Source organism: Delphinapterus leucas, chromosome 4 (assembly GCF_059928025.1).
Source record: "Delphinapterus leucas isolate spDelLeu-1000000601 "Yukka" chromosome 4, BTC_Dleu_Yukka2, whole genome shotgun sequence".
Classification (NCBI taxonomy): Eukaryota; Metazoa; Chordata; class Mammalia; order Artiodactyla; family Monodontidae; genus Delphinapterus; species Delphinapterus leucas.
The window spans coordinates 117,543,293-117,562,757 of NC_143132.1; the positions used below are offsets into that span (position 1 = coordinate 117,543,293).

Consider the following 19,465-nt stretch of genomic DNA (forward strand, 5'->3'; position numbering starts at 1 on the left):
AGAACGTACATGAAGAATAGAAGCACTTGTCTAAAATTATCTGTTGAAGAGCCTAATAGAAGGTGCTACTTATTTTTCAGTTAGCAAGTACTTACTATTTTTTCATACTTAGTGTATTAGTTAGATTCCTAGGGCTGCATAATAAAGTACCACAAACTAAGCAGCTTTGAACAACAGAAGTTTATTCTCTCAAACAGTTTTGGAGGCTAGAAGTCTGAAATCAAGGTGTCTTCAGGGCCATGCTCTCTCTGAAGGCTCTAAGGGAGAATCTTTTCCATGCCTTTCTCTTAGCTTCTGGTATTTCCAACAATCCTTGGTGTTTCTTGGCTTATCGTTCATGAGTCCAATCCCTGCCTGGGTAGTCACATGGCTTTCTCCTTAGATGTCTTTATGTCTCTTCTCTTAGAAGGACAGCAGTCATAATGGATTAGGGCCCACCCTAGTGACCCCATATTCACTTGATTACATCTGCAAAGACACTATTTCAAAATAAGGTCACAGATACTCAGGGCTAGGACTTCAATGTATCTTTTGGGGAGATACAGTTCAACCCCAGCACTTGGGTAGGGGCATGTTTCTTTGAATGGAAAAATTAAAAAGTGCATAATTAAAATTTCTCAGCTACTTGGGATATAAGCAAACAGTTCTGCTTTTAGGTAGTGATTTGTTCTGCTTCTTGTATTGTGTCCTTATTATATGTCTGATGTATCCACATCCTCTACATCTTCAGATGCAGCTAGCACCTAGCGCTTTGGGACACTGCTGAATATTGCTGGATGGGAAATGAAACCGATATGGGTCTTCTAAACATTGGCCTGTGGATGATATGAATTGATAGGCATGTTTATTATAACTGGTAAAAGCACTGCTGGTTTGAAGTAGTGACCTTTCTAGCTGAAATTAACTGGGTCCTTTCAATGACACTATTTGTCCATGAATGAATACACTTTCCTAATGCAGAGAAAACAGAATTTTTAAAAAATCACCAAATCAATCGGCTGGAAAGGATTTCATGAAGCACTTTCTAGATAATAAATCACAGCACAGTAAGACTTCACATATATATGACTAAACATCTTGAGCAGCTTCCAAATTCTTGCCCATCCCATCTGCCACAGGGAAGTAAGTGAACCAGAATGGGAAATTTAGCAAATGTTATGGACGGGCTATTCAAAAACCATTCACATATACCCTCTTCCTGCTCTATTATAGACGCTGTTAAAGCTAAGAATTTGAACTAGCTTTTACCATGACTAGAGGTGGCCATGTGATACACTTCTGACCAATAATATGTAGGTAGAGTCACTAGGGAGGGCATCCCTTCTCAATAAAAAGATGGCCTCTTTGGGAGGAATGTTCTTGCCTCTCATTATTTGTTAATCTTCTCCTGCCAGAAATGTATATGTGACACTTGGAGATGCAGCAGCCATCTTACTATCATGAGTTCAAAAGTTTCCATAGAAATGGTGGAACAAGACCATAAAAAGTGGATAAAAAGCACCAAACTTGGATTTTAGTATTGGATTGTCCAATGATTGAACTTAGCTTCTATGACAGTGATTATCAACAAGGTGATAGTTTGACTGCCAGGTCACATTTGGCAATGTCTGGAAACATTTTTGGTTGTCACAACTGTGTGAGGGGAAAGCTACGGCATCAAGTGGAATAGAAACCAGGATGCTGCTAAACATTCTCCATTGCATAAGACAGCCCCCAACAACAAAGAATTATCCAGCCCTGGGCTTCCTTGGTGGCGCAGTCGTTAAGAATCCACCTGCCAATGCAGGGGACATGGGTTCGATCCCTGGTCCAGGAAGATGCCACATGCCGCAGAGCAACTAAGCCCGTGAGCCATAGCTACTGAGCCCGTGCTCAGTTTTATCTTTAAAAAAAACAGTTATAAAGACTAAGTAACAATAGCAAAAGTTGCATATTTATTAAGTGAAAAAATTCAGTATACAATAGTGTAGGCATTAAATGACTACTACCATTTAAAAGGAGAAAGTGAATGTAAGCGATTGTAACAAAGCGATGACAGTAGTTGTATTGAGGATTTTATGTGAATTTGTTCCTGCCTATTTTGCAAAGGTTACTCAATGTGATTATGCTATCCTTATAGTTTGAAAAATAATTTTTTAAGTAATTAAAGGGAAGAAGATTAAAATACTCAAATCAGTGTTTATTTCTCTAACATTTATGAAGTTTCTTCTTGGCCTTACAGAAACCTTAAAGGCTAATGCAATAGTTTATGCAATTGGATACCATTTCTATTGAATCATCATGTCAGCAACATTCTTTTCTAGTTTCTTTATATCTCCCTATATATAGAAGTCTTGTAGTTCAACTCATAGGACTATTCCTCTCCAGGGTTTTTTGTGAAAACATCAGAACTACCTGCAACATTAAAGAGATGGGGTGAAAATTTGCCACTGTAAAAGTCTGTATGTTTTAGATTCCTGTGGCTGCTATAACCAATTACCAAAACTGGGTGGCTTAAAACAACAGAAATTCATTCTCTTAAAGTTCTGGAGGCTAGAAGTTCAAAAACTGACATCACTGGGCCAAAATCAAGGTGTCACAGGGCTGCACTTCCTCTGGAGGCTCCAGAGGGAAATCTTTGCCTTTTCCAGCTTCTGGTGGCTACAGGCATTCTTTGGCTTGTGGCTTCTTCACTCCAGTCTGTGCCTCTGTCTTCATATGTGTAATTTTCAAGCCCCCTCTGCGTGTCTTCTGTAAGGATACATGTGATGGCACTTAGGGACCACACAGACAATCCAGGATAATCTCCCCATCTTGAAATTCTTAACATAATCACATGTGCAAAGACCCTTTTCCCAAATAAGGTAAAGAAGAAGTTCCAGATATTAAGATATGATATCTTTGGAAGCCAGCATTCAATTTACTAGAATATTATATAAAGAAAATATAAATCTAATTACTAATCTCATCGGATAATCTGAACTTCCATTCATACCTAGCTAGAAATTAAAATCTGGTGGGATCATCCAGTATCTAAATCCTGGGAAAGTAGAGTGAGAGCAAAGAACCTATTATCCTACTAAATGAAATAAGCATGAAATGATAAATTTGGGGGAAACTAATTTTTTTAAACACATCAATGTAGTGTTTCTTTAAATTGTGAATGGACCAATAAAATTTGTTTTACCTCTATCAACATTTGAATACATAATGGCCCTTTATATCTAAAACTGGAAAGCTTAACCTTGTTTTATCATACTGCAGCAACTACGAAATGTTCTGAAAACTAATTTAAGTTAATCTTAATAGCACAGTTCAATAAACCTAGACTGTGAAATTACTAAAAAGGCAGGACTGTACTTATTTTGAGTTGACTAAGAAGCTGAGAATATCTTAATTACCTTTCCAATTAAAAGATATTTTAGCAAAATTATGAGAGTACACAAATAATTAAAGCCCTTGAGCTTTCATTTCTTTTTCCCATTTGGTTAGTTTAATTCTTCAGATTTAATTTCAGAATAACCCCATCAAAGGTTTAGATTTTGGGGTACTTAACATATGATAACTGTTTTTACATTTCTGTTTTTGGCCAGGAACACTTCTATAGCTAAACATCAATTTTCATAATACTTGAAATATATTTGATCTTCAAGTTTAACAGCCTTTAATGCTACAAATTTAGTTGCAATTACAGATTCCCCCCGATATCCAAATGTTAAGCTAAAATGGGGTAAAGTGGCAAAGCAGTTGCCTTAGGACACTTCTTGCTAACAGATGCACAGACTAAATTGAGATAAAGCAGAGATACTCACACAGTTCAAAGCTTTGTGGCTTGAGGCTGAAATGCTGAGTGTAGTTCCCAGGAAAGGAGCTTGGTGGCGCCACTCTCACCACTGCACAGTTCAAGGTATGTGTTGCGTCTGTAAGTGCTACTGCAAAACAAACACTGAATGCTATTTTCACTTTTCGTCTTTTTTCGTAAAAAGGAAAATCCCCTTCGGATTTTTTTCAGTTAGCAAAAATGGGTACTAATGTAGGTCTTTTGTAAAAGCAAAGTGGCTTTAAAAATCGAATACCTGTAATCATTAAAACCTACTCAATCCCTTATCAGATAAATGATTTGCAAATATCTTCTCCCATTCCATGGGTTGCCTTTTCACTCTGTTGATAGTGTCCTTTGACGCACATAAATAACATGGCACTATTTTAAGCACAACTCATTTTATCTTCATAACAACTCTATGAGGTAGGAACTATTATTATCATCCCTATTTTACAGATAAGAATACTGAGACATAGAGGGTTTAAATAATGTGCCAACATCCCCCATGGTAATGACTGAGCTTAGATTTGAGTCTGTTATGGACTGAATGTGTCCTCCCAAAATTCGTATGTTGAAACTTTACCCCTCAATGTCATGGTATTAGGAGGTGGGGCCTTTGGGAAGTAATTAGGATTAGATAAGGTGATGAGAGTGGAGCCCTCACAAGTGGAATTCGTGCCCTTATAAGAGTCATGAGAGAGCTCACATCCCTCCTCTGCTTTCCTCCAGGTGAGGATATAATGAGAATTTGGCAGTCTATAACCTGGAAGAGGGCTCTCACCAGAACCAACCATGCTGGCACACTGATCTGGAACTTCCAGCCTCAGAACTTGAGAAATGAATAGTTTTGTTTATAAGCCACTCAGTCTATGGTGCTTTGTAACATCAGCCCAAACTAAGACAGAGCCCATGGGGGGTATCCCAGAAACACTATGTCTCACACACACTTCTTTTTTTTGTTGTTTTCTCAAATTTGAATTCATCCTTTTTTTTTTAAATTTTTTTTAAAAATTATTTATTTTATTTTTGGCTGCGTTGGGTCTTTATTGCTGTGTGCAGGCTTTCTCTAGTTGCAGCAAGTGGGCTACTCTTCCTTGCGGTGCACAGGCTTCTCATTACGGTGGCTTCTCTTTGTTGCGGAGCACAGGCTCTAGGCACCTGGGCTTCGGTAGTTGTGGTTCGCAGGCTCTAGAGCACAGGCTCAGTAGTTGTGGTGCACAGGCTTAGCTGCTCCGCGGCATGTGAGATCCTCCTGGACCAGGGCTCGAACCTGTGCCCCCTGCATTGGCAGGTGGATTCTTAACCACTGTGCCACCAGGAAAGCCCCCCCCCCCGCCACTTCTTATAATGGACATCAGTGACCTCCTGATCACCAAATCCAGCTATCTTTTCTTAGTCCTCATTCAACTGCCTAATTTTTTCTCTATCATTTAAAATCATGATCCTTTTTACGTGAAACTTTCCTTCTCTTGGCTACTACATTTTTCTTGGTTCTCCTCCTATTTCCATGAGATAGTTACATCTCCTTCTTCAGTCTTATATGCCTTTGTTCATGCTCACAAGTTCAAAGACCTTACTTCAGCCCCCCTCTTTGCTTATTCTACATTCCCCAGGAACCATCTTTCCTCTGTTATGGGTTAAATTGTGTCCTCCAAAAAGATGCTGAAGTCTTAACCCCCAGTGCCTGTGAATGTGAACTTATCTGAAAATAGGGTCTTTTCAAAGGATCAAGTTAAGATGAGGTCATTTGTGCAGGTTCTAATCTAATCTGACTGTGTCCTAATAAAAGGGCAACATTTGGACACAGACACAGACATGAATAGAGGGGAGACTATGTGAATACACAAAGAAAATACAATCTACAAGCCAAAGAACACCTGAGCTACCAGAAGCCAGGAGAGAGGGATGTAACAGATTCTCCCATCAGGCCCTCAGAAGGAACCAACCCTGCTGATACCTTGATTTCAGACTTCTAGACTCCACAACTGTGAGATGATAAATTTCTGCTGTTTAAGCCACTTAGTTTGTGGTAATTCATTATGGCAGCCCCAGGAAACTAAACACTTTCCAAGGGCTTAGAGGCAACTATTCTGTGAACAGTCTTATACTCACACCTCTGGTCCTAATTTTCCTTTTGAGTTCTAGGTGTATGGTATCAACAGCAACTCATGACTATGCAACCATGATCCTGCCTTTCCAGAATATTACTCTTCTCCCATCTCCCTTCTTTCTCACCTTTTGCCCCCAACTTAGCAACCTTTGTAAATGAGATATCTGTGGCCCCAGCCACCCTGGCTAAAAACCACAAAGTCACCTTTGAGTCCTCATTTTCCACCGCCTTGAAGCTGTCTCTATTTCTGTAATCCAAGAATCATGTGTGGTCCATTAGTTTGGGAGACTAGTATCAGGTTCCCAGACTTGGCAGCCATTACATCCCATGGTCAGAGCCTGATAAAAGGATTGGTGGCACTTTAGCCAAATATTGGGATGCAGACTCAAGGAATCCTTGCTGTTCTCACAGATGATATTATGACCCAGTATCTGGGCAGTGGCTTTGTTACGACCTATTTAAATACCCAAAGTTTTGCCTAGCATCTTAATGTACTTAAACCTGGGGCTTTCTGCCTGAACCCCAGACCAGAGGCTGGAGTTCTGATAGCTGCTCACAGATGTCCTTGAGATCTAAGCTTCCGACCTTGCTCAGATCTGGATTACCCATCATGGCACCTGACCACCGGCTAGGACACCACTATTATGCCACATCAGTGATTCAGGCTCAGCTTGATTGTCTAATGTAGTGTCCACTGTCCATCTTTTTTTTTTTAATTAGCTCAAATGTACTTAATAATTTATAGTTCACAGAGCACACAATGTATTTTCTTATTTAATCCTAACAGCCATAAAAAAATCCAGAACAGTGAAAAGTTAAATAACTCACATGAGCTCGTGTAGTTAACATTTGTTGCGTCAATGATCAGATTTAAGCCTCCTGGCTCCAAATCCCATGCTCTTTTCTCTTCACAACATTGCATGCTCCTGCGTTCCTGGAACCACTGGCCAGAAAGAACTTCTTTCCTGCCTATATCAGCCCCACGGGGGCCTGTAGCTCCTGATCCCTACCCTCTCCTCATCTGCCCTTGCCCCTGCTGTAGATAAATGACCCGTGCTCTATCATATCCAAAGAGTTGACAGATAGCTGATTTTTTTTTTTTTTTTTTTTTTTTTTTGCGGTACGCGGGTCTCTCACTGCTGTGGCCTCTCCCGCTGTGGAGCACAGGCTCCAGACACGCAGGCTCAGCGGCCATGGCTCACGGGCCCAGCCACTCCGCGGCATGTGGGATCTTCCTGGACCGGGGCACAAACCTGTGTCCCCTGCATCGGCAGGCGGACCCTCAACCACTGCATCACCAGGGAAGCCCCAGATAGCTGCTTTTGAAGTGACCTTAAGACTAATGATCCCCCTTCTCAAAAGGTTGGAAATGATTTAAGGAATTGCAAAACTACTTAGTACCATAAACAAATATGCGAGCTGCCAAGTGTAAGGGAAACATAATATTCCTATGTAGAAGACACATTTTCAGAGGAATTTTTAAAGATGATACATGAGATTCCATGCAGTGCCAGTGTAAGCTGTAATCGTAAGAGGAAAGAGCACAGACACTGACTTGAATAAGTGGCCACCTAGGATGAATTTCTCTCCCCAATTTTTTGTTTACTTTTCCATTTCAAGATGATGAATGTTAATCTTTTATTAATCCTCTCTTACTCAATATTAAAAGATAGCATGATGTCTTGTGTGTGCCAGTTTCCTGCCCTGGCCTGTGAGATGCTGTGCATATGGTGAAGAACACGGGCTCTGATGCAAGACTGTCTGAGTCTTAGCCCCCCATGATTAGCAGTGACCTTGAGCAAGATACTTAACCTCTCTATACCTTATTTTCCTCACTATAAAATGGAGCTATTAATAGTATACTTGCCGCAGTGTTGTTGGAAGGATTAAATAATTAATGTAAGTAAAGTGCCTACAACAGCACTTTGCCTGTGGAACTTGCTATTTCACTATTTGCTGTTCTATATGTACAGGAATATGAGGAAGTAGCACACCCAAATCACTGGAGGAATCATTACTACTGGTTAGTCAGAGGAGATTTAAAAATGAAGACTTCAGAAAGCTCACACTATTAGTGCCATGGAATGTCTCCATCCTCCCTCTCATACAACACATGTAAGTAATTAGCTTTTATAAAAGACTGTCCTTTCAATCTATTAAATATGTGCGACCCTTATAGTATTAGTTAGAAGATGCCAGCCACCTTAGACTTAGAGTGAACAAATTCTGTTGCAGAGAAAATAGTTGGTCATTAAGAAAAAAAAAAAACATTGGCAATGGGTATAGGGTCAGAACAGCCTGCCAAACACAATTTCTTGAAAAAGATGAGATGAAGGCCCATTATAATTTGTCTCCAGTGGCCCACTTATAACTGTTAGCAAATTCAAGATCTGTAATAAGTTACATCATCCTGTGTTTCCTTTTGTATAATCTTAAAACTTACAATCTGAGTTAATTGTCACAGAAGGAAATGATTAATCAAAACAACAATATAATTGTACCACATCTTGTGCTTCTGAGTTACTTCTTTACAAAGAAAAAACAGTGTTTCCTATGATAGTGTCAAGTTATACAGACTCCTTAATATAACATATACAGAATTATCCCTATTGTTAGATCTACTCACTTATCAATTGTAAAAACTAAGCCTGCAATCAGAAACATTTTAACAAACTATATTATTTCCATAGATTACAATGTAACTTAAGAAATTAAAATATGAACACTATTTAGAGATGCAAAGTAATGTTATATAAAAACAAAGCTGACACAATTGTATCAATTATCATGTAAAGATTATATAGGTAAATTGTTAAGGAAAGGAAAGAGCCAGGAAATGTATTAAATTATCTATATTTGTAGGTATAAGGGTCTATAGTTTTTTATAATATGCCTCATACATTCACTTTTTAAACAAATCGTGACTGAAAATGAGTGTGTCACTTTTCAAAACCCTATGTAGAGTTACATTACAAGAGAAGTAACCACCGTAAAATAAAGACCAGGAATAAGAATTTATTTAAAGAGGGAAAAAAGGAGATATTGATCAAATGAAATTTCACTGTCTTGATGAATTAATTTCACAGTTTCCTTGTGATCTGGATTTACAGAATGCTGTGATACATCATTACCATACGCAGCTCCCTTAACAGACCACATAGTAATGCTGGGAAAGGCCAATTAAACTAGTTCTTTTTGGATTGGTAAAAGCTAGATTGAATGTCCAGTGGTAAGACTCCTGTTCTGATAAACTCTTCTTTATCTAAATACCTGCCTTTCTCCTAATCTCACTGACTCAGCCAGCCCTGAAGATAGCAGCTGTGCCATCTGATAGAAGATAAACCCTTGTGCCTGTTTTCTACCCTTGTTGAAGAAAACCTTTGAATTTGTAACTTGGGCTGAAGATACTTATCAAACAATCTTTAGTTGCCAGGAATTCAAAAGTGGGCCATGGCGGCCACTGCTGGAATCTGGTCTCTCTGCTTCTATTTGTTAAAAAAAAAAAAAAAAAAAAAAGAAAGTATCAGCACGGAATACTTAAGCAAAGTTTAGTGCACTTAACCAGAAAGATCCCGCAACACCTTCTGCAGGAATTTATTGCAACTATGTAGCAGGCCTGCTGAAGAAAAGCTGTTCAAATGTTACAGATAATGCCCTAGATCCCATTACAGTTCTAATTTCATTGAGGCTCTGGATTCTTTGAAAATAGCATGTGTTAACACAGTTTCTAACCTAACTACACAAAGTAGATTTTGCTTTTGAGAAGTCAACTCAGAGGAGACCCAAGGCCAATACAAAGTTAAACTGACATTCTAAAGTTAAACTGATCCAAACTTGTTTTAGGACTTTTTCCCCCCCCCCAAGTTTTTTAAATGCACCTCATATCACAAGAAGTGTTAAAAAAAAAATTAGCTTTTTAACATTCATTTCCATTAAAAAGAGATTTTTTTTTTTTTTTAAAGGTTTCATTTCCATGTTCCAAAGACCCAAAGATCCTGGAGTTAGAGTGTTTTTACCCTCAGTTAGGCCAGTGTAGCCAGTGGGGAATTATTTTCAGCAACGTTTTGTCCCCAGATTTTGCTCTTGCCTGCAGTTTGTCTCCCTAGGCTACTGTCCTGCTCTCCCCTCCTTCATCATATCTAAGCTCCCTTGGTTGGAACATCAAACTAACCTGACTAATAAATAAATCCATGTTGATATCTGAAAGAACCCCAAGAAATACAAATTCAGCTGGGCTCTTTCTAAACTTAGTAACTTTTTCCCTGTACTGCTGAATAATTGTACCACTTTCCTCCAATAAGAACTTCCCATATTGGCAGTCAGTGAGTCATTTATTTTCAGTTCACTCGTGACCAACTACATTTATTATTTATTTTTCTCCCCAGCATCTTAAAACTCTTGGTCTCCTTCCTCTATTAATATTCAGCCAACATTTACTGAGCACCAAACATGATGCAAAGTGTTGAGGGCTGAATAATTCAGAAATGATAGCCAAACAGCCTAGAGTACAAATAATGCATAAGTAAATAGGAATGTTTCATGAAGGCAAGAACCACGTCTGGTTGTCTTTTTGGCTTCTTCAAGGGCCCACAGCTTCCAGGTTATGAACACCTGTTTTAGACTCATTTAAAAATTAGTTTGTGTAAGACGGCGTACTAGGAGGACGTGGAATTTGTGTCTCCTTACGAGTAGGGCACCTACCAGTCACCAGTGGGGGACCACAGACACCTAAGGGGACGGGAGGAAGCCCCCAGCGACCGGGTAGGACATGGGGCGTGGGGAGAGTGATGGGGGAGGAGAAGTGGAGGGGGGACAGGACTGGTGCCCCTGAGGGGAGGCTGCGGGAGGGGAAGGGATCCCACGCCCGAAGGGGGAAACTGGGGAACCATCGGGAGGGCAGAGGATCAAAAGGGAGCATGGCCAGGTTTTCCCTGCCCACATGGGCCCCCAGGAACCTGCTGAGATCCCGGGCCTGATTCTCTGCCCACCAAGGCCTCTTCCAGCCATGTGGGTCTGGAGGGAGTGGGAGGGAGGGAAGGGCGAGCAAAAGTAAAGGCCAGACCTATGGGACCGGCACCCCTGAGGGGTGGCTGGGGGAGGGGACCCCTAACCACGCACGGTTAGGGGTCCAGCGGCGACAGGGGAGACCCTGGGGGAGATGGTGGGGGAGGGATGTGGAGGAATGGAAGGGAACGGGGCCACTGCTTTCCCTGTCCACGTAGGCACCAGGAAGCCTGTTGGGCTTCTGGGCCTAATCCACTGCCCTTGGAGCCTCCCTCCTGCCGTGCAGAGCCCAAGCCCCGCCCCTACACCCCCACCCAACACCCCACCTCTACACTCCGAGACCCCCTCCAACAAGCTGGGCCTAAACCCCACCCACACACCCTCACTCAGGGCTCTACCTCCAAACTCCAGAACTCCACACTCCAGAGGACCTCCTTCTGACGTGCTGCCACTCCCCTTCGGCGCAGGTCCCAAGCAGAGGCCCAGCCCCATGCTTGAACGTCACCACTCCTACCCCACCCTAAACCCCGCCCCTGCCTAAACTCTGCCCCCACAGCAAAGGCTTTTTTTCTTTTCTTTTCTTTTTTCCTCTTTTAGATTAGGGTTCTGTTTTACCTTGTTGATTCATTGTTGTTGATTATTTTATATTTTTATTTTTCCTAATAAATCTTTTATTTTCCTAATTTTATTTTTTATACTTTGTTAGTGTTCTCTCCTTTTGGCTTGTTCGCCCCCCACCCCAGTTTTTTTTTCTTTTTTCTGTTGCAGTTTTATTTTACATCGTTGCAGTTGTTTCCATTATACTTTTATTTTCCCTAATACATTTTTAATCTTTCTAGTTTTATTTTGTTTTTTATTCCATGATATTGTACCACTCCTTTTTCTCTTTCTTCCTTCCTTCTTTTTTTTTTTTTAACTGCACCACAAAGCTTGTGAGATCTTGGTTCCCAGGCTGGAGGTTGGGTCCGAGCTCCTGTGGTAGAGCTCCGAGCCCAAACACTGGACTAACAGAGAACCTCAGACCCCAGGAAATATGAGTTGGAGTGAGGCCTCCCAGAGGTTCTCAACTCAGCACCAAGACCCAGCTCTATCCAACTGCCTGCAAACTCCAGTGCTGGAAGTCCCACACCAAACAACCAGTAAGACAGGAATACAGCACCACCCAGTAAAAAAAAAAAAAAAAAAAAAGAAATGACAAAAAAATTTGTAACAGACAAAGGAGCAGGGTTAAAACCTACAAGACCAAATAAATGAAAACAAAATAGGCAACCTACCTGAAAAAGAATTTGGAGTAATGACAGTAAAGGTGATCCAAAATCTCTAAAACAGAATGGAGAAAATACAAGAAACATTTAACAAGGATCTAGAAGAACTAAAGAGCAAACAAACAGTGATGAACAACACAATTACTGGAACTAAAAATACTCTAGAAGGAATCAATAACAATAACTGAGGCAGAAGAATGGATAAGTGAGCTGGAAGATAAAATGGTAGAAATAACTGACAGGGAGTAAAATAAAGAGAAAAGAATGAAAAAAACTGAGGATAGTCTCAGCTCTGGGACAACATTAGACCCATCAACATTCGAATTATAGGGGTCGCAGAAGAAGAAGAGAAAAAGAAAGGGTCTGAGAAAATATTTGAAGAAATTATAGTCAAAAACTTACCTAACATGGGAAAGGAAATAGTCAATCAAGTCCAGAAAGCACAGAGAGTCCCATACAGCATAAACACAAAGAGAAACACGCCAAGACACATATTAATCAAAGTATCAAAAATTAAATACAAAGAAAAAATATTGAAAGCAGCAAGGAAAAAGCAACAAATAACATCAAAAGGAATCCCCCATAAAGTTAACAGCTGATTTTTCAGCAGAAACTCAAAGCCAGAAGGGAGTGGCAGGACATATTTAAAGTGATGAAAGGGAATAAACTACAACCAAGATTACTCTACTCAGCAAGGATCTCATTCAGATTTGATGGAGAAATTAAAACCTTTACAGATAAACAAAAGTTAAGAGAATTCACCACTACCAAACCAGCTTTACAACAAATGCTAAAGGAACATCTCTAGGCAGGGAACACAAGAGAAGGAAAAGACCTCCAATAACAAACACAAAACAATTAAGAAAATGGTAACAGGAACATACATATCGATAATGACTTTAAATGTAAATAGATTAAATGCTCCAACCAGAAGACACAGATTGGTGAAACAGATACAAAAACAAGACCCGTACATATGCTGTCTACAAGAGACCCACTTCAGACCTAGGGACACATACAGACTGAAGGTGAGGGGATGGAAAAAGTTATTCCATGCAAATGAAAATCAAAAGAAAGCTGGAGTGGCAATTCTCATATCAGAAAAAATAGACTTTAAAACAAAGATTATTACAAGAGACAAAGAAGGACACTACACGATGATCAAGGGATCAATCCAAGAAGAAGATTTAACAATTGTAAATATTTAGGCACCCAACATAGGAGCACCTCAATACATAAGGCAAATGCTAACAGCCATAAAAGGGGAAATCAACAGTAACAATCATAGTAGGCGACTTTAACACCCCACTTTCGCCAATGGACAGATCATCCAAAATGAATATAAATAAGGAAACACAAGCTTTAAATGACACATTAAACAAGATGGACTTAGTTGATATTTATAGGACATTCCATCCAAAAATAACAGAATACACTTTCTTCTCAAGTGCTCATGGAACATCCTCCAGGACAGACCATATCTTGGGTCACAAAGCAAGCCTTGGTAAATTTAAGAAAATTGAATCGTATCAAGTATCTTTTCTGACCACAATGCTATGGAAATAGACATCAATTACAGGAAGAAAACTGTAAAAAATAAAAACACATAGAGGCTAAACAATACACTACTAAATAACCAAGAGATCACTGAAGAAATCAAACAGAAAATCAAAAAATACCTAAAAACAAATCACAATGAAAACACAATGACTGAAAACTTATGGGATGCAGCAAAGACAATTCTAAGAGCGAAGTTTATAGCAATACAGTCCTACCTCAAGAAACAAGAAACATCTCAAATAAATGACCTAACCTTACACCTAAAGCAATTAAAGAAAGAAAAACAAAAAATACCCAAAGTTAGTAGAAGGAAAGATATCATAAAGATCATGAAAAAGAAATGAAGGAAACGATAGCAAAGATCAATAAAACTAAAAGCTGGTACTTTGAGAAGATAAAATTGATAAACCATTAGCCAGACTCATCAAGAAAAAAAGGGAGAAGACCGAAATCAATAGAATTAGAAATGAAAAGCAGAAGTAACAACTGACACTGCAGAAATACAAAGGATCATGAGAGGTTACTATAAGCAACTATATACCAATAAAATGGACAACCTGGAAGAAATGGACAAATTCTGAGAAAAGCACAACCTTCCGAGACTGAACCAGGGAGAAATACAAAATGTAAACAGACCAATCACAAGCACTGAAATTGAAACTGTGATTAAAAATCTTCCAACAAACAAAAGCCCAGGACCAAATGGCTTCACAGGCGAATTCTATCAAACATTTAGAGAAGAGCTAACCCTTCCAAAATATAGCAGAGGGAGGAACAATCCCAAACTATTTTATGAGGCCACCATCACCCTGATACCAAAACCAGACAAAGATGTCACAAAAAAAGAAAACTACAGGCCAATATCACTGATGAACATAGATACAAAAATCCTCAACAAAATACTAGCAAAGAGAATCCAACAGCACATTAAAAGGATCATACACCATGATCAAGTGGGGTTTATCCCAGGAATGCAAGGATTCGTCAATATACGCAAATCAATCAATGTGATACACCATATTAACAAATTGAAGGATAAAAACCATATTATAATCTCAACAGATGCAGAAAAAGCTTTTGAGCAAATTCAACACCCGTATATGATAAAAACTCTCGAAAAAGTAGGCATAGACGGAACCTACCTCAACATAATAAAGGCCATATATGACAAACCCACAGCAAACATCATTCTCAATGGTGAAAAACTGAAAGCATTTCCTCTAAGATCAGGAATAAGACAAGGTTGCCCACTCTCACCACTATTATTCAACATAGTTTTGGAAGTTTTAGCCACAGCAATCAGAGAAGAAAATGAAATAAAAGAATCCAAATCAGAAAAGAAGTAGTATAACTGTCACTGTTTGCAGATGACATGATACTATACGTGGAGAATCCTAAAGATGCTACCAGAAAACTACTAAAGCTGATCAATGAATTTGGTAGGGCAGCAGGATAAAAAATTAATGCACAGAAATCTCTTGCATTCCTATACACTAATGATGAAAAACCTGAAAGAGAAATTAAGGAAACAATCCCATTTACCATTGCAACAAAAAGAATAAAATACCTAGGAATAAACCTACCTAAGGAGACAAAAGACCTGTATGCAGAAAACTATAAGACACTGATGAAAGAAATTAAAGATGATACAAACAGATGGAGAGATATACCATGTTCCTGGATTGGAAGAAGCAACATTGTGAAAATGACTATAATCCCCAAAGCAATCTACAGATTCAGTGCAATCCCTATCAAATTACCACTGGCATTTTTCACAGAATTAGAACAAAAAATTCCACAATTTGTATGGAAACACAAAAGACCGCAAATAGCCAAAACAATCTTGAGGAAGAAAAACGGAGCTGGAGGAATCAGGCTCCATGACTTCAGACTCTACTACAAAGCTACAGTAATCAAGACAGCATGGTACTGGCACAAAAACAGAAATATAGATCAATGAAACAGGACAGAAAGCTCAGAGATAAAGCCATGCACATATGGTCACCTTATCTTTGATAAAGGAGGCAAGAGTATACAGTGGAGAAAGGACAGCCTCTCCAGTATGTGGTGCTGGGAAAACTGGACAACTACATGTAAAAGAATGAAATTAGAACACTTCCTAACACCATACACAAAAATAAACTCAAAGTGGATTAAAGGTCTAAATGTAAGGCCAGACACTATAAAACTCTTAGAGGAAAACATAGGCACAACACTCTATGACATAAATCACAGCAAGATCCTTTTTGACCCACCTTCTAGGAAAATGGAAATCAAAAATAAACAAATCGGACCTAATGTAACTTCAAAGCTTTTTCACAGCAAAAGAAACCATAAACAAGACAAAAAGACAACCCTCAGAATGGGAGAAAATATTTGCAAATGACGCAACTGACAAAGGATTAATCTCCAAACTTTACACGCAGCTCATGCAGCTCAATATTAAAAAAACAAACAGCCCAATCCAAAAATGGGCTGAAGACCTAAACAGACATTTCTCCAAAGAAGATATACAGATTGCCAGCAAACACAGGAAAGGATGCTCAACATCACTAATCATTAGAGAAATGCAAATCAATACTACAATGAGGTATCACCTCACACCAGTCAGAATGGCCATCATCCAAAAATCTACAAACAATAAATGCTGGAGAGGGTGTGGAGAAAAGGGAACACTATTGCCCTGTTGGTGGGAATGTAAATTTGTACAGCCACTATGGAGAACAGTACGGAGGTTCCTTAAAAAACTAAAAATAGAACCTACCATATGACCCAGCAATCCCACTACATACACCCTGAGAAAACCATAATTCAAAAAGAGACATGTACCACAATGTTCATTGCAGCACTGTTTACAGTAGTCAGGACATTGAATCAACGTAAGTGTCCATCAGTGACAGATGAACAGATAAAGAATGTGTGGCACATATATACAATGGAATATTACTCAGCCATAAAAAGAAACGAAATTGAGTTATTTGTAGGGAGGTGGATGGACCTAGGTTCTGTCATACAGAGTGAAGTAAGTCAGAAAGAGAATAACAAATACCATATGCTAACACATATATATGGAATTCAAAAATAAAAAATGGTTCTGAAGAATGTAGGGGCAGGACAGGAATAAAGACACAGACGTAGAGAATGGACTTGAGGTCACGGGGAGGAGGAAGGGTAAGCTGGGATGAAGTAAGAGAGTAGCATTGACATAGATACACTACCAAATGTAAAATAGATAGCTGGTGGGAAGCAGCTGCATGGCACAGGGAGATCAGCTCAGTGCTTTGCGACCACCTAGCGGGGTGGTATAAGGAGGGTGGGAGGGAGACGCAAGAGGGAGGGGATATAGGGATGTACGTATGCATATAGCTGATTCACTTTGTTATACTGCCGAAATTGTATAACACAAGACTGTACAGCAATTATACTCCAATAAAGATGTTTAAAAAAAAAAATTAGTTTGTGTTCCCAGGGAGGGGGCCAGTATGAAGTTGGAGGAGGTGGGTGTACAAACTATTGGGTTTAAGATAGGCTCAGTGATGTATTGTACAACACAGGATGTATAACCAATATTTTGCAATAACTGTAAATGGAAAGCAATCTTTAAAAATTGTATATAAATGAAACATTTTTAAAACAAATAAATAAATAAATTAGTCTGTAATCCCAGCAATGGGAAGATGAAATGAGTCCACAATGTCCTGTTTACAAAGTTGGAAGAAAACCAGGTTTGGAACATTGCTATAATCCGTAGGTAATCAAATCTCTATTTCTGAATTTCAGGGACGTCAAAATCAAAATAGTAATCAAGGTGAAACTACTTTGCTAACCAGGAAAAGGATACAAATTAGTGAATAACCATTTAAAAATATCTAATGAGGGCTTCCCTGGTGGCGCAGTGGTTGAGAGTCCGCCTGCCAATGCAGGGGACACAGGTTCGTGCCCCAGCCCGGGAAGATCCCACATGCCGCGGAGCGGCTGGGCCCGTGAGCCATGGCCGCTAAGCCTGCGCATCCGGAGCCTGTGCTCCGCAACGGGAGAGGCCACGACAGTGAGAGGCCCGCGTACCGCAAAAAAAAAAAAAGAATAAAAAAAAAATATATATATATACACATATATACATATATATATAATTTCTTTCTGTTGTTTTTAGTTTTACTTTTTTTTCCCTTAGAAATCAACTTGAATAGGTCTAAAAGGTAGAAAAGTTTCCAAGGAGAAATCAGAAAATTGTTTACATTTTACCTTCCTGACAAGGACCTTCACTGAATCACTGCCATTTATTTTAGACTAAAAGTTGTTCATTTCCCTAACTCTTTCTGCATTTAGTAAAATTATTTACTTCTAAGTGGCACACTTCAGAGTCTGTGTCACTCCCATTTAAACCCCACTCTGCTCCCCAGATGTGGTAGGTAAGGAAAATGGCAGAACCAGGTATTGCCTCAGTCACTAGCTTTCAAACAAGTGACAGCTGACTGGTAGTTTGAATGGCAGCTCCTCTCACTCCACTTCCCTCCTCAGGCCTGAAGCCTTACCCATGAAGGTCATGGGGACACTGGATGTGATAGTGAGCCTGCGGGACCAGAAAGAAACAAGGACTGTAAACCATGGACACCCCTTGGGGAAGCTGACCCTGAGGACAAACAGCATATTTATTTTTTACACCCAAGTGTGTTCACTTTATTTTACTATAGCCTGAAACTCTGCCAGTTCGAAATTCACTAGAGTTAAGGAATAGACACTTCTAAAAGTGAAAACATTTAACACTCTTGGAGGGTTAAATTTAATACCTATCATAGGAATACACTATTTGCCAAATCTGGGCTAGGACCTGCAGGTCGTAGAGGTAGGTATCGGTGAAGATGAAGAAAACACAATCCCTAACCACCTGAAACCAGTCTGGTAGGAAGAAAAGGTATATAAACAGTTAAACCACAATGTGTTATATGTCATAATAAATAATACATTGTAGGGACTTCCCTGGTGGTACAGTGTGGTTCAGAATCCACCTGCCAATGCAGGGGACACAGGTTTGAGCCCCACTCTGGGAAGATCCCACATGCCACGGAGCAACTAAGCCCGTGCACCACAACTACTGAAGCCCGCGTACCTAGAGCCTGTGCTCCACAACAAGAGAAGCCACTGCAATGAGAAGCCCACGCACCGCAACGAAGAGTAGCCCCTACTTGCCGCAACTAGAGAAAGCCTGCGCGCAGCAACGAAGACCCAACACAAACCAAAAATAAATAAATAAATTAAAAAAAAAAAATATATATATATATATACATTATAGTTTTTTTTATAAAGCGATTTCTCAAGGTATTAGCAAAGGCTTCACTGTGAGTGTGACTTTAGAGCCGGGCCTTGGAGGGTCAACTGAAGTTCCATATCAGGGAAGAGGGGTCAAAGAGGTACAGAGAGAGTGGTCTGCACGAGGGCAAAAGGGCCAAAAACTGCCCTGCTTGGCAATGGGGAAACAATTGGCCTGGCTACAGGGTGTGTAGTGCATGTAAGAATCACAGAACTGATAAGAAGCAAGATATGACGGGAGATGACAGCCAGGTGGCCAAGGACTTAACAGCTGACTTTAAAAGATTAATTTCTTTTAGTCAAAGGAAAGATAGGGAAATGTTGGAACTGGGATGACAGGTCCAGATTTGTATTTTCTAGAGAATACTCTGGCAACAGCACTTCTTGGTGAATCCATTTAATTTTTCTTAAGAACTA

The 19,465-nt window shown here is 39.6% G+C and overlaps 1 protein-coding gene across 8 annotated transcripts in view; it reads right to left on the bottom strand.

The window, feature by feature from the left end:
• Positions 1-1,911: 1,911 nt before the first annotated feature.
• The window catches only part of LOC149749409 (uncharacterized), a 56,771-nt gene continuing 39,217 nt past the window's right edge, over positions 1,912-19,465 (bottom strand). For 2 of the 8 annotated variants that reach the window (XR_016393102.1, XR_016393101.1), the window contains exons 3-4: positions 3,792-3,911; positions 1,912-2,730 (exon numbers count right to left, since the gene is read on the bottom strand). Coding sequence is in view for 1 of the 8 variants with exons in the window: in XM_089910984.1 (XP_089767110.1) it covers positions 9,350-9,397; positions 12,191-12,236 (94 nt within the window). In the remaining 7 variants the exon portion in view is untranslated. Of the gene's footprint in view, positions 2,731-3,791; positions 3,926-6,740; positions 9,398-12,190; positions 12,237-19,465 lie in introns of all 8 variants that reach the window. The other 6 variants (XM_089910984.1, XR_016393107.1, XR_016393104.1 and 3 more) reach the window with 6 other exon arrangements.